Here is a 21611-nt window from a genome sequence, read left to right on the forward strand (position 1 = left end):
TCATGCACGGCACCGGGCCCAGTGGGTACCCTGGACCTACCATAGAGGTGTCTGATGTGAATAGAAAGGGCACTTGAGAGAACAACATGGCAGTTTAACAAACTGCGCGCAGGCCCTGCAATGGCAGGCCTGAGTTCTCTTTTTAAGGCTACTTGTGTGGGTGACGCAATCAGCGCTGCAGGCCCACTAGTAGCAGTTGCATTACCAGCCCTGGCACACATAGTGCTCTTTACTAGGGACTTTACTTAGTAACGCAAACATACCAATCATGGACAATCAATTACCATTACACTTTATACAGGGAACACTTACACTTTGACACTGTTTAGCAGTGGCAAAGTGTCCAAAGCATCTAAGTTGGCAAAACCAAGTCAGAAAAAAGGTCTAAGGGGAAAGCAGAAAAGTTTAGGGACTTTAGCAAAATGGGCCAAGACCTACACCGAATCTCTGCAAAATTTAGAATACTTGTTCAGCCTGTTTCTTTGTGGAAGGAGTAAAGGTTTTGTGGAGTTTAGTGAAGGGGATCCAAAGAAAAATGGTGTGGTCCCAAAACATGCTTAATTGCAATGTATTTCCCATACACTTTTGTATTTTCTGTTTCGCGTGAAAATCGTCAGTTGCATTTTGTTCCAATGTAGCAGGATTTCATATTAAAGTTCCCAAATGTTTATTTTGTATGGTTTAGGCAAGTAGTGTACCTAATTTATGAGTGTTTAGGTATTTTAAGTTCGTGAAATCTGTTGCATTATTTTTGTGAGATATGGGGCTATGTTGCGATAACACCACAGTACAAAGTGATTACAAGTCATTAACTGATTATCTAATCATTGGCTTTGGAAAACAAATGCAGCTGTGTTTTTTTAGGTACACTTTGCCCATGTTCTACGTTATGCCTTGCGATGTAGGTAAGTATTTGGTGTGATATTTTTGCCCTAACTATTACCACTTTAGTAAAGTGGTACTAGGTAGATCAAAATATGTTAAGTTTCTATATACTTTTTTTCTTTTTATATGGAGAGCCCGATAGTACTGCGGGCCCCAGAAACATTTTGTGAGGTTACTATTTTTCTTTTTAAATTTCTATACATTTTTATAGCAGTGTACTCTGCTGTGTTTTTTTGTAAAGTAATGTGGTAAATTTTCATAATTAGCACACTACTCCATAAACTTTGTTGTACATATTTTAGCATGTAAAAAATTGAAAATACCCTTTAGCACACTATATTTATAAAATATAGTGTTATAGTGTATTTGCAATTTGTTTTTTTGGTACTACAGTACTCCTGCGGTACTCCCAATATAACATTTATATATTTAAACTTATAAATCTTCTTCCCTACCTATTACCACTTTACTAAAGTGGCAATTGGTATAGGAAAAATAGCAAACCTAATGCTTACCTACATTGAAAGTCATAACAGAGAACAAAGGGAAACTTATCGGAAAACAAAATGGCTGCCTTTAACTTTTCGTAAAGGCAGTCATTAGCCAATCAGTTAATGAATCACTACAATATATAATCCTTCCAAATTTTGTACAAAGACAATGAATGGTTTTCGTTCTATGCAAAATACAAAAATTCATGTAAAATGCATTGGATTATATGTCAATTTTGGGACACTCCGTTTTTCTTTGCAACCCCTTGACAAAATGCCGCAAATTCTTCAGGAGCAGGGGAAGTAAGTCTGCAAGGTTTTGCTGAGTTTCATCAAATGGGTGCAAAGTTATTAAGGGGCAAATGTACCAAAAACTCCAATCTCCGGTAACTCTAACTATAACTACACAGTGGCTGCTGCCACTATGTAATACACATACACAAACAAACACATATACACAACACCAAGTTGCAACCACACCCACCAGTGATGTTTCTGCTGCAGCAGGGTGTAGAACCTATCAAATATTGCTCTCCAATATCTAAATAAGTTAGCAGTACTCTTTTTGGTTGAACAAACATATATCACAACAAAACTTAACTTTGTTTCAAGAAATGCTGGTTCAGCCAAAATGTGTATATTAGCACTAATTGCATTAATAAACAGTGTAATATGACTTGGAAGAGCTGTATACTTATAAAAACAGTGCAAAATAATAAATACATAAAATTAGGAAAATCTAAAGCTTTTGGCTGTCATACCTAACAATATGAATGACAAGCTATCAATGGGTTAGTGTCAGCACAACTGTGGCAAAAAATATCCCCTATCATTCAAAAAAGTATTGGCCTTACCTGTTGTACATTTAAGGTAGTTGGTGCACAGAATGGGTTTGACAGTATTCAAGACCATCTGGTGCAGATATTAATTTGTGTAAAAATGCTAGTATATTAGATATTTTATTTTCTAGGTCAGCAAAGCAGATAGAACTACATTTACCAAAAAATATTCTGAGGTCGAGCAGGACTAGTTTTAAAGACACAGCAAATTGTAGAACAAGAAGCCACGAGGAGCAAATGTAAGGAATCATTGGTGTTTGAAAAAGACGTTGGATGCTCACTGAAAGTGTGAAACTCATAACAGCATGTCAAAAGATCAATAGGAAAAATAGTTGATGTAAGAGAAAATAAGGGGATTAATAAGAAGTTCACCAGAAGAAAAATGATGAATGGAAATCATTCTGTGTAGGAATGGGATGAGATGCATGTGTGTTAGTGAGTTGAGTGAATCCAGCTAATGGTAGGTAGGAGTTCATAAGTCTCAGCTGCCGTCTGCTGAGTTTGCCGAAGGATACTCTAAATCGTTCCATTTTAAGACTTTTCTGAAGGGCAGGGGATTGAAATAAATCCACTCAGGGGTTGGCATATAATAGTCAACTTTTAGGACAGATGCTTTCATCTCTTGAAAGGTTACTGATTGTTCAGATGTGAAGTGGCATACTAAAGAGTCCTGTCTTGCAAGTTTCGGACAGCCAAGTTTTAATGTACATCGTGCATTTGGTCTAATAAGATTTAGTCTGATTTATATTTCCTGAATTTTATCTTTGAGTCTATCGGTTACCTGGAGACAGCTTTCACAGTTGCTTTCAAATAGACGCGTTTTTATATCTTCATGGACGTGCAAGTGTTCTGGTCTTCCTGTCTTTTTAGCCCTTCTGAGTTTTTGGGCGAGTCAGATTAGTAAACATGCCATCATCATGGCTAGAGTTTGATGGGACAGGAATGCCCCATGCATGTTAAATGATCATGCACCCCTGCCCTCTGTGCCGGATTACATGTCAAGCTCGTACCCTTATTTTTAAAAAAATGTTTTCCCTGTCTTCACACCAATCTAGCAAGTGCACAAAGGCCTTAGCCTGTCCCTGGTAATGCAAGGTTCAGAATCTTCTAAGCACTATGTCTGTTCCTGGATCTTGCTCAGTAAAGTTAAGAATTATTTCAGTCTACCGAACGTGAATGAGTGCTGTTCTCAAAGGTGAAGAAAATGGTTTGTGTGCTATCCATGTACCTTTGAAAGTGAATTAATGAGTGTTATAATACCTGTGCCGGAACATGTATGTAGATATTATACAGCATATGTCAGATGATTGATCTCTGTAATGAAGGGAGTGAAAAGGCACCCATAATTGAAGAGCAGCGAGATCATGGAATTGACGGTGGAAGACAAAGTTGACATATTATACACAGCTTTAAGAGATGTATTGGGGAGAAAACAGTAGTCAGAAGTTTGATTTTGGGGAACCACAAAAGAATCTAGAGCTATACAAGGCTTTTATTAGGTACAGCTCTTCGAATGCCAATAAATGGAGGACAACATAGACAATACAAAAAAGTGATTGAGCCTGGTTTCCAGAGACAGGGGGATGTTCAAGTTCAAGTTTAGCGTTTGTATAGCGCACTACTCACCCAGAGGGTCTCTTTGATGCGAGCAGCAGACAAGCCTTATGGGGCAAGGTAAGGGGTAGGAAATATGACATGAGTACAGCTGTAAATGTACCAAATGTTGTGGATTTTTCTCTTTTTTTAAAAAGGCATTAAGGAAGTGTGATACGGCGTCCTCACATACCCGTCTTGCTCCACGGTACTGCAGTCCTTCACGTACGACAGAGAACCCAGCCAGAGCGTCCATAGTAACAGCCCAACCCACCAAATGTCCAACCCTCTGTCCTCTGTTCCAGGACCCAATCCGGAACGGCGAAAACACGGAAGCACTACCTCCCGACCCCGGAAGTACCTCCCCCTCACGTGATCCGGACACTAGAAAGACCGGAACCAGGAAACAGTCCGGCGTCGGATTGAGCTTGTGGCAGGAGACCCCGACTGGAGCGGCGAAGGAGAGGACGACCGAAGAAGAAGAAGACTGGTCCGAAGATTGGTGGAGTCCACCGGAGGTTGCTGGGGAGCGGCCGCAACTCCACTTGGAGAGTTGCGGCGGAGCGGGTGAGTGAAACAGAACCCCTCCGATAGCACGTTAGGTGCAGTGTAAATAACTTCGTTTTGTATAGTTTAAAACCCCCTTTAGGCTCACGTCGTCACCCGTAGCACCGTGTAAATATTGTGAAGCACTCCTCCACTTTGTAAATAAACCCTCCAACCCTCACGTCCCACCACCCAACACCCCTACTGCTTCTAGATACCCAGCTTGTGTCTGTACCTACCCCGACCCTACCGTCCCCTCCTCACTTTCGTCTTCATACCCCACACACTCCCCGGTGCTGGTAATAGGGATCCGACGAGAGAAGTCCGGCAGGACTAACGGCTCCTTTCTTTTCTTTGTTTTCCTCCCGGTACCTCCGAGGACATCCCCAAGATTAGAAGACCCGGAGAGCCCGCTGACAACGTTACCGAACCCGGACCCTTCTTCCAACCGTGGAGCTGTGCCTATACTTTCTGGAACATTGTGTCTCGATAACCACCCTGTTGTGAACAGACGTACTGAAATAAATCAAACATTGCCCACTATATACGGCCTTGGTATTCCGGTCCGCCACACCCCCACGCACACAGTTGGTGTCAGAAGTGGGATCCGGAGGCATGGAGGCCGTCGTACAGAAAATGGCCGAGTCCCAAGAGTTGTTGGGAAAGCTAATGGAGAAGTTTTTGAAAACCGCTGAGGAAGACAGGGGGCAACTGCATGACGTCCTCAAGGGATAAGGGGATGCCCACGACCAGGCCATGGGTAAATTAACGGACGTCCTCGGCCAGCAGCAACAACGACCCCTAACCTCCCTACCATCAGTGGTCCTACAAAAGTATGTTCCTGGCGACGATCCGGACTACTTTTTTACGAACTTTGAAAGACTAGCGCAGGCCGCCTCATGGCCAGCAGATCGATGGGGGCAGTATTTGGGACCGCTACTGACCGGAGACCTCCAAGCGGCGTATCAGCAAGCCAATATCCAGGGCAACACACCCTATGATGACATCAAGAAGTGTATCCTCGAGAGACTAGGCATAGATGATGAGACCTATAGAGTGAAGCTGCGCCAAGCCAAGGAAGGGCCACAAGAAACCCCTAGGGCCCTGTCCTTCCGCATTAAAGATCTCGCCAATCGCTGGTTACGCCCGGACACCTCCACCAAAGACGATATCCTGGAAAAAGTGTACCTGGAGCAATTCCTGGCATCCCTACATCCGGCCACTCAAAAATGGGTACGACAAGACCCACGTCTCACCCTCGACAGCGCGGTGGAGATCGCGAGTGCATACAGTCGAGCCCAAGAACCACCCAGGGGCAGAGATGAACATCCCCACAGAGTGCATATAAATACAGTCCGACCCCACCGACCCCCCCCCCACGGAAAGCGGAGCCGCCTCCCCTGCTGCCACCGCCGCTCATATACAGACCACCCAATCCGGGTCCACAGTGTTACAACTGCGGTGGCTATGGACACATAGCGCGTGTATGTCCACAGAAAGATGAGCCCATGGAGGTAGGCCTGGTACAGAACTATGTGTGTGCAACACCCGGAAAGATGCCCCCACCGTTCCGTTGTCCCGTATACGTAGACGGACATCCCCTCATGGCTTTGGCTGACTCGGGCTGTCGCCAGAGTGTTCTACGCCCTCAGGACCTACCGACCCCACCGAGACCACCCACAGGTATGGTCGCCATCCAGTGCGTACACGGAGACACCAAAAAGTACCCAACCACCCAGGTGCGAGTACGGCACCCAGCTGATCCCGGAACTGAACTCACTGTGGGTCTGATACCGAACCTTCCTGAGCAAGTGATCCTAGGGAGTGACTATGCTGGTCTCCCTAAACTAGTGCAGGACACTACAGACTCCCTGAACCAATGGTGGGAAGAAGCACCCTTTTCCAGGGAACAGCCGCTTGTTGAAGATCCAACCAGACCCCGGAAATCCCGTAACCAGAAGAGAAAAGAGAAGCGAAACCACACCACCGCCTACCCGGTGGTTCCTGATGTCCATCCCTGGCAAACGGATAGGGAATTCCGGGCGTCACAACAAGAAGATCCTATCCTGCAAGAGGCCTGGGGAAAGGCCTTAGACCAGGAAGACCCCCTTCATGTATGTCCCTATTTTTTTAAAAAGAACGGACTACTGTATAGAAAAGGGAACCCAAACCAACCACCCCAGCTATTGATCCCCGGACCCTTTAGAGAGAAGGTACTCTTCCTTGCCCACAGCCATCTCCTAGGGGGTCACTTCAGCGACGAAAAAACCAGTCTGTCCATCCTGGAGAAGTTTTATTGGCCGGGAGTACATCAACAAGTCAGACAATATTGTAGAGAGTGCCCGGTATGTCAGAGGAACAGTAGATACCGTCCTCCCAGGGCTCCCTTACTCCCTCTACCCCTCATTGACATTCCCTTCACCCGGGTGGGAATGGACATTATAGGCCCCCTACTCCCCTCCCGCAGCGGCTGCCGATATGCCCTGGTTTTGGTGGACTACGCCACCCGCTTCCCTGAGGCAGTACCCTTACGCCAACCTGCGACACAGACCATAGCTAAAGCCCTCATCTCCATATTCTCGAGAGTAGGGTTTCCCAGGGAGATCCTTACGGATCAAGGCACCCCATTCGTTTCATCCCTAATGAAACAAGTGTGTTCAAACCTAGGCATAAAACAGATTCGCACTTCCGCCTACCACCCCCAGACAGACGGGCTGGTAGAGCGATACAACGCTACCCTTAAGTTAACTCTGAAGAAAATGTTGGCCTTGGAGGCAAAGAGGTGGGAGGAGATGTTGCCGTTGGCCTTGTTTGCCATTCGCTGCAAAACTCAGAGTAGCACAGGATATTCTCCATATGAATTGCTGTACGGTCGACCACCCCGCACCCTACTTGACATGGCCCAAGAAGCATGGGAGGCCGAACCTGACAGAACCCGACCCCTGCCAGAATATGTCGAAAACCTAAAAACCCATCTCTCCCAGCTGCGCGATATTGTCCGCCAGAATATGGAGAACGCACAAGCCAGCCAGAAACGGCAATATGATAAGGGTACCAAGCCCCGCTCCTTTAACAATGGGGATCTAGTTCTACTGATGAGGCCATCATCAGACCACAAACTGTTAGGGCAATGGCAAGGACCCTATATGATTCTTCGCCAAGTGACTCCTGTCACCTACGAAGTGGAACTCGACCCTACTCGAGGCACCACACAGGTGTACCATATCAACCTTCTAAAAAAATGGGAGGGACCCCGAACCGTCCTATCCACCACTGATATACCAACCCCTCTCTTATTTGAATCGTGTTTCGACCCCGAGATGACCAGAGAGCAGAGACAGAGACTCCGGGAGGCATTACAACCCCTAAAGGGAGTGTTTTCCTCCTCACCAGGTCACACGACTATCACAGAACACAGCATACACACAGAACCCGGAAAGATTGTACGGCTACGACCCTACAGGGTCCCTGAAGCCCGTAGGAACGTGATAAGACAAGAAACCGAACAGATGCTGGGTATGGGGATCATTGAGCCTTCCATCAGTGAATGGAATTCCCCCATAGTTCTAGTGCCTAAACCTGACGGGTCCGTCAGGTTTTGCATAGATTTCCGAGAAGTAAACAAAATATCTACCTTCGACACTTATCCCCTTCCGCGGGTCGATGAGATGGTCGAGAGCATAGGGAAAGCCCGATACATATCCACGTTAGACCTCTGCAAAGGCTACTGGCAGATCCCACTAAGAGCACAGGACCGAAAGAAAACTGCCTTTTCTACCCCAGACGGCTTATTCCAATTCACGGTGTTACCATTTGGGTTACACGGGGCACCCGCCACCTTCCAAAGGGCGATGAACCATGTATTAAGACCACATTCAGGGTATGCCGGGGCCTACCTCGACGATATTGTTATCTATAGCAATAGCTGGGCAGAACACCTCGATCATTTCAGTAAAGTTGTTGGGTCATTGGGCTCTTTTGGGTTCACCATCAATCCTGCAAATACCACTCTATCGGCTACATCGGTGAAGTACTTGGGTTACCTCTTAGGTGAGGGAGTGATACGTCCACAGGCCCAGAAGGTTGAGGCCATTCAGTCCATTCCGTTCCCCCAGTCACGAAAAGACCTCCGGGCTTTCCTAGGCCTACTAGGTTATTACCGTAGGTTTATAACCCAACTTTTCCCAGACTGCAGCCCCCCTCACTGACTTCTTAAAGAAGTCCACAAAAACAGAAACCCTCCTAAAGAATCCCACTCCTGTTCTACTGTTAGCCTTCTCTCGACTCAAAGCAGCCTTAACCTCCAAACCTGTATTGGTCAGTCCGGATTATTCACGGACCTTCCTCCTACAGACAGACGCCTCAGACCAGGGTCTAGGGGCAGTCCTTTCACAGAAAGACGAACATGGGAACGAGAACCCCATTTTGTACCTGAGCCGTAAACTGTATCCCCGTGAAACCAGTTATGCTGTTGTTGAGAAAGAATTGGCTTCTGTAGTTTGGTTTGTCCTGTTCCCATCATGCACTGGGACAGGAACAGACTAATTTGCATACAGCCAGGTTCTGAAACTGGGATGGTGCAGTGAGCTAAAAAACGGTGTTGGATCTAGCCCTGATCTTTTGACTGGGTGAGAGCTTTCTGCTTAATTCAGAGACTCTGTCCCTCACCACCCCTTGTTGTAAATATTTTTGTCCACCCTAAGCGTGGAAGGGTATTCTCAGATGTGAGACCCTTGCTCATTGCACCATCAGGATTCAAGCAAACCGGGCCGAAGACGGCTGTAATGCCAGAAACCGGTCCCCGGGAGCTTGTTTCCTTCCCAGTGTAAGAATTGGCTTCTGTAGTTTGGTTTGTCCTGTTCCCATCATGCACTGGGACAGGAACAGACTAATTTGCATACAGCCAGGTTCTGAAACTGGGATGGTGCAGTGAGCTAAAAAACGGTGTTGGATCTAGCCCTGATCTTTTGACTGGGTGAGAGCTTTCTGCTTTATTCAGAGACTCTGTCCCTCACCACCCCTTGTTGTAAATATTTTTGTCCACCCTAAGCGTGGAAGGGTATTCTCAGATGTGAGACCCTTGCTCATTGCACCATCAGGATTCAAGCAAACCGGGCCGAAGACGGCTGTAATGCCAGAAACCGGTCCCCGGGAGCTTGTTTCCTTCCCAGTGTAAGAATTGGCTTCTGTAGTTTGGTTTGTCCTGTTCCCATCATGCACTGGGACAGGAACAGACTAATTTGCATACAGCCAGGTTCTGAAACTGGGATGGTGCAGTGAGCTAAAAAACGGTGTTGGATCTAGCCCTGATCTTTTGACTGGGTGAGAGCTTTCTGCTTAATTCAGAGACTCTGTCCCTCACCACCCCTTGTTGTAAATATTTTTGTCCACCCTAAGCGTGGAAGGGTATTCTCAGATGTGAGACCCTTGCTCATTGCACCATCAGGATTCAAGCAAACCGGGCCGAAGACGGCTGTAATGCCAGAAACCGGTCCCCGGGAGCTTGTTTCCTTCCCAGTGTAAGAATTGGCTTCTGTAGTTTGGTTTGTCCTGTTCCCATCATGCACTGGGACAGGAACAGACTAATTTGCATACAGCCAGGTTCTGAAACTGGGATGGTGCAGTGAGCTAAAAAACGGTGTTGGATCTAGCCCTGATCTTTTGACTGGGTGAGAGCTTTCTGCTTAATTCAGAGACTCTGTCCCTCACCACCCCTTGTTGTAAATATTTTTGTCCACCCTAAGCGTGGAAGGGTATTCTCAGATGTGAGACCCTTGCTCATTGCACCATCAGGATTCAAGCAAACCGGGCCGAAGACGGCTGTAATGCCAGAAACCGGTCCCCGGGAGCTTGTTTCCTTCCCAGTGTAAGAATTGGCTTCTGTAGTTTGGTTTGTCCTGTTCCCATCATGCACTGGGACAGGAACAGACTAATTTGCATACAGCCAGGTTCTGAAACTGGGATGGTGCAGTGAGCTAAAAAACGGTGTTGGATCTAGCCCTGATCTTTTGACTGGGTGAGAGCTTTCTGCTTAATTCAGAGACTCTGTCCCTCACCACCCCTTGTTGTAAATATTTTTGTCCACCCTAAGCGTGGAAGGGTATTCTCAGATGTGAGACCCTTGCTCATTGCACCATCAGGATTCAAGCAAACCGGGCCGAAGACGGCTGTAATGCCAGAAACCGGTCCCCGGGAGCTTGTTTCCTTCCCAGTGTAAGAATTGGCTTCTGTAGTTTGGTTTGTCCTGTTCCCATCATGCACTGGGACAGGAACAGACTAATTTGCATACAGCCAGGTTCTGAAACTGGGATGGTGCAGTGAGCTAAAAAACGGTGTTGGATCTAGCCCTGATCTTTTGACTGGGTGAGAGCTTTCTGCTTAATTCAGAGACTCTGTCCCTCACCACCCCTTGTTGTAAATATTTTTGTCCACCCTAAGCGTGGAAGGGTATTCTCAGATGTGAGACCCTTGCTCATTGCACCATCAGGATTCAAGCAAACCGGGCCGAAGACGGCTGTAATGCCAGAAACCGGTCCCCGGGAGCTTGTTTCCTTCCCAGTGTAAGAATTGGCTTCTGTAGTTTGGTTTGTCCTGTTCCCATCATGCACTGGGACAGGAACAGACTAATTTGCATACAGCCAGGTTCTGAAACTGGGATGGTGCAGTGAGCTAAAAAACGGTGTTGGATCTAGCCCTGATCTTTTGACTGGGTGAGAGCTTTCTGCTTAATTCAGAGACTCTGTCCCTCACCACCCCTTGTTGTAAATATTTTTGTCCACCCTAAGCGTGGAAGGGTATTCTCAGATGTGAGACCCTTGCTCATTGCACCATCAGGATTCAAGCAAACCGGGCCGAAGACGGCTGTAATGCCAGAAACCGGTCCCCGGGAGCTTGTTTCCTTCCCAGTGTAAGAATTGGCTTCTGTAGTTTGGTTTGTCCTGTTCCCATCATGCACTGGGACAGGAACAGACTAATTTGCATACAGCCAGGTTCTGAAACTGGGATGGTGCAGTGAGCTAAAAAACGGTGTTGGATCTAGCCCTGATCTTTTGACTGGGTGAGAGCTTTCTGCTTAATTCAGAGACTCTGTCCCTCACCACCCCTTGTTGTAAATATTTTTGTCCACCCTAAGCGTGGAAGGGTATTCTCAGATGTGAGACCCTTGCTCATTGCACCATCAGGATTCAAGCAAACCGGGCCGAAGACGGCTGTAATGCCAGAAACCGGTCCCCGGGAGCTTGTTTCCTTCCCAGTGTAAGAATTGGCTTCTGTAGTTTGGTTTGTCCTGTTCCCATCATGCACTGGGACAGGAACAGACTAATTTGCATACAGCCAGGTTCTGAAACTGGGATGGTGCAGTGAGCTAAAAAACGGTGTTGGATCTAGCCCTGATCTTTTGACTGGGTGAGAGCTTTCTGCTTAATTCAGAGACTCTGTCCCTCACCACCCCTTGTTGTAAATAATGTTGTTGAGAAAGAAGCATTGGCCATTAAATGGGCGGTGGAAAGCCTAAGGTATTATCTGGAAGGGAGAGAGTTTATCATCTATACTGACCACGCCCCTTTAGAGTGGATGGCCCGTAATAAAGGACATAATGATCGGGTCCTTCGTTGGTTCTTAGCCCTACAACCATACAGATTTCGGACATTGCACCGTAAAGGGACTGAACAAGGCAATGCCGATTACCTCTCCCGATATCCCATGGCCCAAACCCGTACTAGAAAGACAGCTAGGGGAAGGGGATGTGATACGGCGTCCTCACATACCCGTCTTGCTCCACGGTACTGCAGTCCTTCACGTACGACAGAGAACCCAGCCAGAGCGTCCATAGTAACAGCCCAACCCACCAAATGTCCAACCCTCTGTCCTCTGTTCCAGGACCCAATCCGGAACGGCGAAAACACGGAAGCACTACCTCCCGACCCCGGAAGTACCTCCCCCTCACGTGATCCGGACACTAGAAAGACCGGAACCAGGAAACAGTCCGGCGTCGGATTGAGCTTGTGGCAGGAGACCCCGACTGGAGCGGCGAAGGAGAGGACGACCGAAGAAGAAGAAGACTGGTCCGAAGATTGGTGGAGTCCACCGGAGGTTGCTGGGGAGCGGCCGCAACTCAACTTGGAGAGTTGCGGCGGAGCGGGTGAGTGAAACGGAACCCCTCCGATAGCACGTTAGGTGCAGTGTAAATAACTTCGTTTTGTATAGTTTAAAACCCCCTTTAGGCTCACGTCGTCACCCGTAGCACCGTGTAAATATTGTGAAGCACTCCTCCACTTTGTAAATAAACCCTCCAACCCTCACGTCCCACCACCCAACACCCCTACTGCTTCTAGATACCCAGCTTGTGTCTGTACCTACCCCGACCCTACCGTCCCCTCCTCACTTTCGTCTTCATACCCCACACACTCCCCGGTGCTGGTAATAGGGATCCGACGAGAGAAGTCCGGCAGGACTAACGGCTCTTTTCTTTTCTTTGTTTTCCTCCCGGTACCTCCGAGGACATCCCCAAGATTAGAAGACCCGGAGAGCCCGCTGACAACATTACCGAACCCGGACCCTTCTTCCAACCGTGGAGCTGTGCCTATACTTTCTGGAACATTGTGTCTCGATAACCACCCTGTTGTGAACAGACGTACTGAAATAAATCAAACATTGCCCACTATATACGGCCTCCGCGCTTGGTATTCCGGTCCGCCACACCCCCACGCACACAGGAAGTAAGATTAAAGATTGCAGATAATCACGGATAAAACATAAAAGTTTTTGATCTCAGATATGTTTGATGCAACTATGGACAATTTTTAAGAGTAGAGTGGTAAAGAAACAGAGTTAGGTAAGGAAGAAGGGCTTTAGCAGAAATGGATAAGGGAAGCAGTTTGGGAGATGAAATTGTGTTAGCTTATGAGAAGTAGGAACATGATCAAGAAACTAATGAAACAGGCAGTGAAAGAGAAGAATTCAGGGTTAAAGAGTTGAATACAAAATACCAGTTTATTAGAGAAATATGTGGCGACAGAAAAGGCAGCATGAAAATGGAAGGGACAGGTGAAACAAGGATAAGCAGATAGGTCACAATGAAAAAGTTATTAAGATTGGAGAAGAACGAAACGAAAGGTGCAATAACATACTTTATGTTGGATGTATGTACATATAGGTTCTGTGTGTAAATGGCAAGCAGAGACGAAGCATAAAAGTTGATGATGGGATTTTGCGGAAGGTTTCTGGGACGATGAAAGTGGATTTGACTGAGTGCATTAAAGCAGTCAACCCAGTTTGGGTGGTTGTGGTTTGGCGACCAGATGGGGCAAGATAAATAATGATGTAGGGCAAGATAAATAATGATGTAGGCCAAGTCAAGCATAAAATGGATAATTTACAAACGAAAATAGCAGCTAAATATGGTGTCATGCAATAAAAGAAATGACACACCAACATATATACAGATGGATAAAGCTGTAAGACAAAACGATAAAAGCAGATTTCTGAAAAAGGAGATGTAAGAAAGTAGGTTATTGATGAAGGACAGGGAACCCTACTCAAGGAACACCTGAAAATCTTGTCATGGTGAACCACAACAGTCACTAAATTAATGTGTGTTTAATCTTCTGATAGCTTGGTACAAAAGCAGTTAGGCTTAATTTAAGAGGCATTGTAAAAAGCATTTATGCAGCACACAGACAGTATAACGTGAAAACAGAACACTGGAGCTATCCCACACTGATTTAGAAAAATAGAGTAAACTGCAATAAATGAAATAAGACAATAATTACAAAAATCCAATCAGTAGAATTGTAGATATGCAATTTTAAAGGTTAAACACTTATAGATCCAAGAAACAAAGTGCTAACTGTGGGTATCTGGTTGTGCTAAACCAAGACAAATACAGGGACCAGATTGGTCCTGCTGAAACAATTACCTTCTAAAAGTCTGGTATGCAAAGTTCAAAACATTAAAATTTCACAGAAGAAGCTCAACTGGTGACTACCATTGGTCCAGGACCTGGCAAGGCACCTCTTGCGGATCAGGAACTCTTCCAGCAGAGGCCAGTAGGGCTCAGACAAATCCAGTTGCACGTTTAGACAGATCCATTTTCAGATCCATGCATGGACAGTTGCAGCAGGTCAGCTGAACAGCTGCAAGGGGCCTCTGGAGCTTGTTTTATCTCAGTAGCTCAGAACTTCTTCTGTCATGTCTACAGGTCCAAGAGTGTACTGCAAAGTCGGTCAGATGGTCCAATACTTATACCTATTGAAGGCCTTTGAATTGGGAGAAACACCTAGACTCTCCGGCTCCCCCACATCTGGTTCTGGAAATTTCCTTTTTGCCCATGCCCAGGCTCCAAGAGGTCTAGGGTGACAAAAGACTGGTGTCAAGCTCTTTGTGAGTGTGGAGGAGATAACCCCTTTGAAATGAAAGTGGGGCAGGAAACACCTCTGTCCGATCCTGGCAGGATGGCCATCCGTCCAAAACCTAGTCCCCACCTTTGTCTCACTGTTTGGAAGACATACACAAAAGCCAACTGCCACTCGATTCATAGTCATGTGACCCAGGTCACAGGCTGTAGGTACCAAATAGTCAGGTCCCTGTTCAGGCGCCGGGTCGTTGTTTGTTTTAAACTGTGAGAATTATCAAGTTGTATCATTGACTTGGATACTTATACTGTACTTTTTGGTTCATGTCAAATCATGTTTCTTTTGCAATATCTTGCAAAAACCAAAGATGAAATAGAAATTCGCTAAAACTTATCTTGGTTCAAAAATCTATTGCATGCATGATATGTGAGAAAAGAAGATAAATTAACAGAAACCTTAGGGGCATTGCTGTGCACTGCGCAGGTTCGGTTTTCTCCGAGTCCTCACATTTGCAAACTTTATGTTAGTGCCGTTTTCAGAATTGTGACTTAAACTTTGAAGAGGATTTTAAATTACAATTCTTTTGAGTCCAACAATGACATTTCTCCCTGTTCCAAATCAAAGAATAGCACTTACTAAATGTAATAAGGTAACGCAATGTAAGCCTTTTGGAGATGTAGGAACAAACACTTTACAATAAGCAGGGCACAAGTCGAGGTAACACACCAGTAGAGGTTACCCACTTTCTTTCACAGGGTGGACACACCACCTCCCCTGCCAAGAAGTTGGGCACCACAGAAATATGCTAAACTCAACCCAGAATAAATTTCAGTCACTGGGACACGTTCTGCAAAGCCTGCAGGTCGGCTTTCATTCTGAGCAGCAGCGTGTAGGCGGGGAGGGTCTTTCATATTGCAAACTCCAGCTGGGCCCATTACAAAGGCCAAAGTTAAGCAGCAATCAGACCATATTTTGATTGAGTGTCCTAGCTGGGAGCTATCTGGAACCTCACACCTACCTACAAATGCAATGGTTTTTGAACAGGCCCTGTATATATGGCATATGAATGCACTGTAAGAATGTCAGATGGGTTTGTCTGTCCCATTACTTACACAAAACAATTAAAATACCATTATTTTGTTTTATTTCTTTTATAGCGCTACTCAACCCGATCCAAGGTGTCGGAGCACTTTGCACCACACATACACATTATAAATTGACAATAAATCATGTGTGTGTAAATCAATGTACAGGATGTGTTACATAAGACAGTCAGGCTTACAAGGTGTTGGAGTCACATGTCTTTAATAGCTCACTGTGCTATACTAGAACAATTACAATTTATGAACTACCAGCATCAAAAGCATCTGTGTGTTAAAAGCAGTAACCCACATATCCAGCAACATAAAATAAAAAACTGTCATCTGTGACACATGATGTGCTTTCTTGGAGACATATTAACCCTCTATGCTATTTTCATTCAAAACTAAGACTAGACAAAGCACATATCTCTCCAGCAACTCCATTAATCTCCAGAATTATTTTACCATTATTATAATTCCCTAAGATTTACTGGACACACAAAAATGTATGCATCAGGTTCTTTCACCACATAAGATAATTTAAAATGCAGGCTTTGCATCCACTTAAGCAGAATAGATGTACTGCCACGTTTCTCCTTGTTGCTCTTTCTTTGTGGCAGAGTTTTAATAAATAAATGTATAAATTGATGGTCAGATTTTGCGTTGCGGTTGCGTCATTTTTTTGTCACAACCTACACGCAAAATATTATTTGTTAAATATTGTAATGCGCTGAATTGTACTGCTAATCATATGTGTGAGGTCTTCAGAGCTGATGTCACTTCTTGTGATGTCCATTTCTGTGAGGTCATGTGTTGTGATGTCACTTCTGTGACGGCATGTGCAATGTCACGCACTGTGATGACATGCACCATGATGTCACTAGCAATCTGCCTAACTTGGATAGTCCCCCCACTTCATTTTTTAAGGACTTGTTCCTTGACAATAAGGGTTCAGAACACATGAGGGATGAAGGCAAAAAGTTTGTTATGTGATCCTGCAGAGAGGGCCAATTCCAATAGGAGGAAAAAAACAGGAATATGACAGAGATAAAAGTCACAAGAGCATAAATAGGGCATACTAAGCCTTACTGACATATGGGACAAATTGATATCCGTTCCAGGCTTGCGTCTGTCTGGGACGTATACTGAGTCAGGATTTTGTGTGAGAAGGAAGCTTGGAATGGCAGTTTTGCTGATGCAAACAATAACTAATTAATACAAGTAAATGAAACATCATATCCATCAATGCCAAAAAGAATGTCTGCAGTTAGGATATATTGATGGCTAGGCTTTTGCAATAAGAGAACTGGGCCTGCTCTAATAAAAATCAGAAAAGAAGAATGTCACAAGAACACCGCCACCTTTCCGAATTACCACTATATCCTACAGAAACAATGTCTCAGGATTCAAAACTCATATTCTTTACTCATTAAAAGACGGGAAGAAGTGTAATTTTCGACAGATGTTTTATTGACGTCTTTTAATGTCTCCTATTTCCGATCGAAGTGGTATTCGTTTCAACAGCTCAAAATTGCCTGGTCACTTCTTTGTACATTAGATAATGTCCTTTGCAAACTAACAAAAAGAGCAAGCCTTAAATGGAAATTAATGAGGTACATTTATTGCTCAGAAAATCAAAGTAATAATATTAGTGTTTCAATAGTACAAAGAGTGCTGTAAAAGTAAGTACTCAACTTTTATGGTTTTGAGTTAAATAAAGAAAAAAAAGAAAAGAAGTCTGTTCCAGTAACAATGAATTTTCCTGGTTACACAACCCAAAATGTGGTTAGGGAAAGATACAATAATGTGTACCGCTATACTAAACAGCTGAGGTGAAAGTGAAAATTGTGGAGCTCATTAGATTGAACACAACACAAGAGGAGGTTTAGGAAAAGCACTGATTTCCCAATGTCCCCCCAGCATAAAGACATTTTATATACGGTAATCCGTTGTAGTTACTTAACATCTCTTCCACCCACCACACTCCACCATAGAAATTTTTGGATGGGAGCAAAGCTGTAATTTTGTAGGTAGGTGGTTATTGCTTTTCTGAGGCATACAGTTGCTCTAAATGTTTTCTAAGTTAATTGGAAGAAATTTCACTTCCACCATATTGTTATTAAGGTTGTTTCAATATTTAATAAACACCCAGAAACGTTGGCAATCGTTGGGGTCCCTTAATATAAACAAGTGTCATCACTGGTTAGGTTTATCATTGTGCTTTTATCTCACATCCCTAACTACTTCCTTGTATATTTTATTTAGATTGCCCACGTCATTGACTATAGTATTTCCGCTTGGAGGGTTTTTAAGGTATAGGTTTATTTTTCACCTCTCTCTCAGCAACTCTGGTTTCTGTGTAAACCCGAATATTTTACAATGATTTCCCGCAAAAAAACATTATTCCCTTTTGGGGGTTCATAAGACAGAGACTACATTATTTACTGAGTCCCAAATACCAATTCAATGAATGCATTGCGCTGCTCCTCTTTCCACTACGTCATTCCACTACTAACAATAGGTGACCACTTAACTGACCCATTCTCGATTCCTGTCCTTGTTTAAAATGTATATCCCCCTTGTTTCAATTACAATAGATTATAAAAATCTGATATTGTGAAATCATGACTAATTGTAAACATAGAAAGTGAAACAGAGGTGAAATTCAACACCTTCCCTCCGACGTTTGATGTGCTAGTGAGCTCAATTTGTGGTCAGTTATAAGCCTTCCATTCAAGCATCTTAATCCAAAGACATGTTAGCTAAGAGGTACCCCAGCTTTTCATGTCCCTAGACTGCAGCAACTATATCAGGAATCTGCCAACAGGCATTTCTATTCAGAGGTCCACCCATCATCAGCACAGTTAATTTAAAGATTAAAATTGAAATTTCCAGGTACAATCAAAATGGGGTCGCAGTCAAATACATGCTTCAGCTCGGTTTTCTTTTGGTGGGCTGCGGAGTAAAGAGAAATCCTTATGAAAATAACGTATTTAGTCCGTCCTGCATAGTCCGCTATCATACCTGCTTCGATCTTACAAGCTAAGTGTACACTTCAGTGCCAGTTTTGTTAGTTTTAAATGAAAATTTGATGAGAAATATAGGTCAAGGCACTAGATGGATAAGCTTTCTTAATGGGGAAAACCAGGAATACTTGCAGGCTTACATGAACATGTCTCCTGAAAGCACAAAACATTAAAATGCGCTGAAAAATAATCCTATGCATCACTTTCTTCTAGAATGCCCTCCAGGCCCTTATTTTTTTTTATATATCATTTTGCTTTTATTACACATGCATTGTAATTAAATAGTCCATTCAATGTAATATTGATTGGCAATACAAAACAAAAATCATGTGCCATTAAACGATCCCAATATTCAATAGAACTTACTCTCAAGCCAATTCTCTTCAGCTTCCAGGCCCCTTATGTAGTGGGAGTAGACTGTTAAGATGCCAGAAATCGGATTTGTGAAATAAGAATTGGTTAATGGTTCTAGTGCTTGATCACTCTGACATTCAACTTAGTCATATTTCACAGCCAACTTTAATAAGAGCTGTGCCAGTATGAAAGATCGCTTTGGCTAGTGTTACACATGGGCCATCTGATTTGTCTTTTGATGTTTTCTCTGTGTAACATAAAATATGCTTAATTGACACTTAGTAGTTAGTAGTTGCAAGTTTTAAGTAGTTTTGCTTAATAATCTTTCTCATCAAACTCCTACTAAAGTAGTTTAACAACTCTGTGGTATGCACTTGTTAAAAAAAAAAATCTTGTATTTCTTTTTTTTTAACTAAGCTGACTGGTACATGAACAAGTAGTATTGTTGTCATTCACATTGCACAATTTTCGTCAAAAACGGTAGCGAAAAGAACAGCCACCCAACTCAACTTCAGAAAGATCTTGTTCAGCTGATTTTCATGACAATATTTGTGGTTATGGATATTTTAAAGGAAAGCATTGTAATACTACAAGGTTCTCAATTTGCAAATCTCTTATTCGGAAAAACTCTCCCTTTAGTACCGGGGTTGGTTCAAAGATATCATCAATGACTGTATGAACTTTTCCATGTGGTTCTGGTGGTGTAGCAATTTATATTTATCTTATCACATTCAGTTAGGATTTTCAGCCCACGCAAATCTGTTCAAGATCAGCAGTCTTTGGGGTTGTGGTGTACGCGTTTCTCAGTTATCTAAACATCTTTTTCAGAAGTAACTAAATAATGTGTTGATGCAATGCATGAATTCCTGTAACACATTTCTGAAACGTTAATATATAGAAAATCTTACCTGACAATTCTACTGTCATAATAACTTGACTTCCATCCATAACCTTTAGGTCCGTCAATTTTCTAATGAAGACAGGAGGCGATGGTTTGGTTGGTTGAAGTACTCTGCTACGTCCGATGTTCTTTGGGACCTTCTTTTCTGTAATGACAAAATAAGTGCATGAGAAAACACACAATCTGTAGCCCAAACATTTGTGGAAGAAGGCCTTCAAATGATCCAAGATTTACTAAGGCAGCACTTCCTTGAATGTTGTGTTAAACCAAAAGAATTGTAAACTTCACTAAAGAGCAACTGCTGCTTTTTCAATGCACACTATTCAAAGGAAATGTATCATTCCCTGGTATTCTACAGGCATGCCATGTGACTGATGAACTGTCTTCACAAGAAAGTGTTTCAAGGCTCGTGCTGCTGAAGACTCATTTAGCTTCCAAAAAAAGCTAGGAAAGGTACCATTCGATGCGAGTACAAAGCACCTGTGCAGTAATAAATTAACCAATTGAGCACTTTTTTTTTAGAAAGAAGTTTACTTTTTTTGAATTGATGAGTTTTGGGCTCTAGTCAGGCATTTGAGAGTAGTGGCAGCTGGAGATTGTTTAGTGGAAGGGTGTAAACACTGGCCATGAAATAGCACTAAACTAATGAGCAGGCCCAACTTTTCCAGGTGACTCAGAAAAGTGCGGCATACATCCTAAGAGCATTTTGAAAAAAAATGCCAAATAGGGATATTTACAGCACTATATCAGCATACATTTGCTAAAAACTCATAAGTTCTGGAGAGAAATTCGTATATTATTCCATTACTTTCATTGTGTGCCAAGTAAGAGCAGGCAAGTTAGGCATTTAGCCACCCAAAGAGTGTCATGACCCCTAGTTCAAGGAAGGACATGGACTTCCTGTCCACCACTTAAACTGTTTAATACAGCAATAATCAGCTTCGGTGGGCCCCTCAGACCTCTGCGCTCTGGTGCCACTGCACCTGTTGCACCAATGGCAGCTACACTCTTTATGGAAACCCACAAGTTCGGACAATAGACAAACTACAGTAATCCCTCGGACTAGACTGTCATTGCTTCATTAATATCCTAAGTAAACTGATGATAAACAATGTGGACAGCTGTTGCCAAAAGTGAAACCCCAGCACACCTCACATTAGTCCTTTACATACATTTCGTCCTCGAGTGCTCCTTCTCCCAGTTCTCAACCAATGCAAATACCACTGCAACCATGTGCAGAAACAATCCATATATCCAGGAGGAAGAGGGCGCAATGCTGAATGTAATGAAGTGACAAACAGTCCAAGTTACCAGTTAAAGTTTCTCTTCATTCTTCATCACATACAAAATTAGAGTCAATGTGTTTAGTTCCTTTTGAGTCCCATACACTGTATACTTTGTGCAGTATAGTCACATTAAAATGGAGCCGCATGTTCAGCACAATGTCATCCATACTTTCAACATTGTAAAATTGTATGTTTTATGTTGGAAGTGGGATTGACATGTCGAACACGCTGCCGCTTCATTATGTGACGATAGAAC

At 43.8% G+C, this 21611-nt stretch overlaps 1 protein-coding gene across 3 annotated transcripts in view; it reads right to left on the reverse strand.

Moving 5' to 3' along the window:
- MYLK (myosin light chain kinase) overlaps positions 1-21611 on the reverse strand; it is a 1710670-nt gene that overhangs the window by 632886 nt on the left and 1056173 nt on the right. For all 3 annotated transcript variants that reach the window (XM_086957081.1, XM_086957079.1, XM_086957080.1), the window contains exon 13: positions 20077-20214. In XM_086957081.1, coding sequence (XP_086813207.1) covers positions 20077-20214 — 138 coding nt within the window. The remainder of the gene's footprint in view (positions 1-20076; positions 20215-21611) is intronic.

Source organism: Lissotriton vulgaris, chromosome 2_1 (assembly GCF_964263255.1).
Source record: "Lissotriton vulgaris chromosome 2_1, aLisVul1.2, whole genome shotgun sequence".
Classification (NCBI taxonomy): domain Eukaryota; kingdom Metazoa; phylum Chordata; class Amphibia; order Caudata; family Salamandridae; genus Lissotriton; species Lissotriton vulgaris.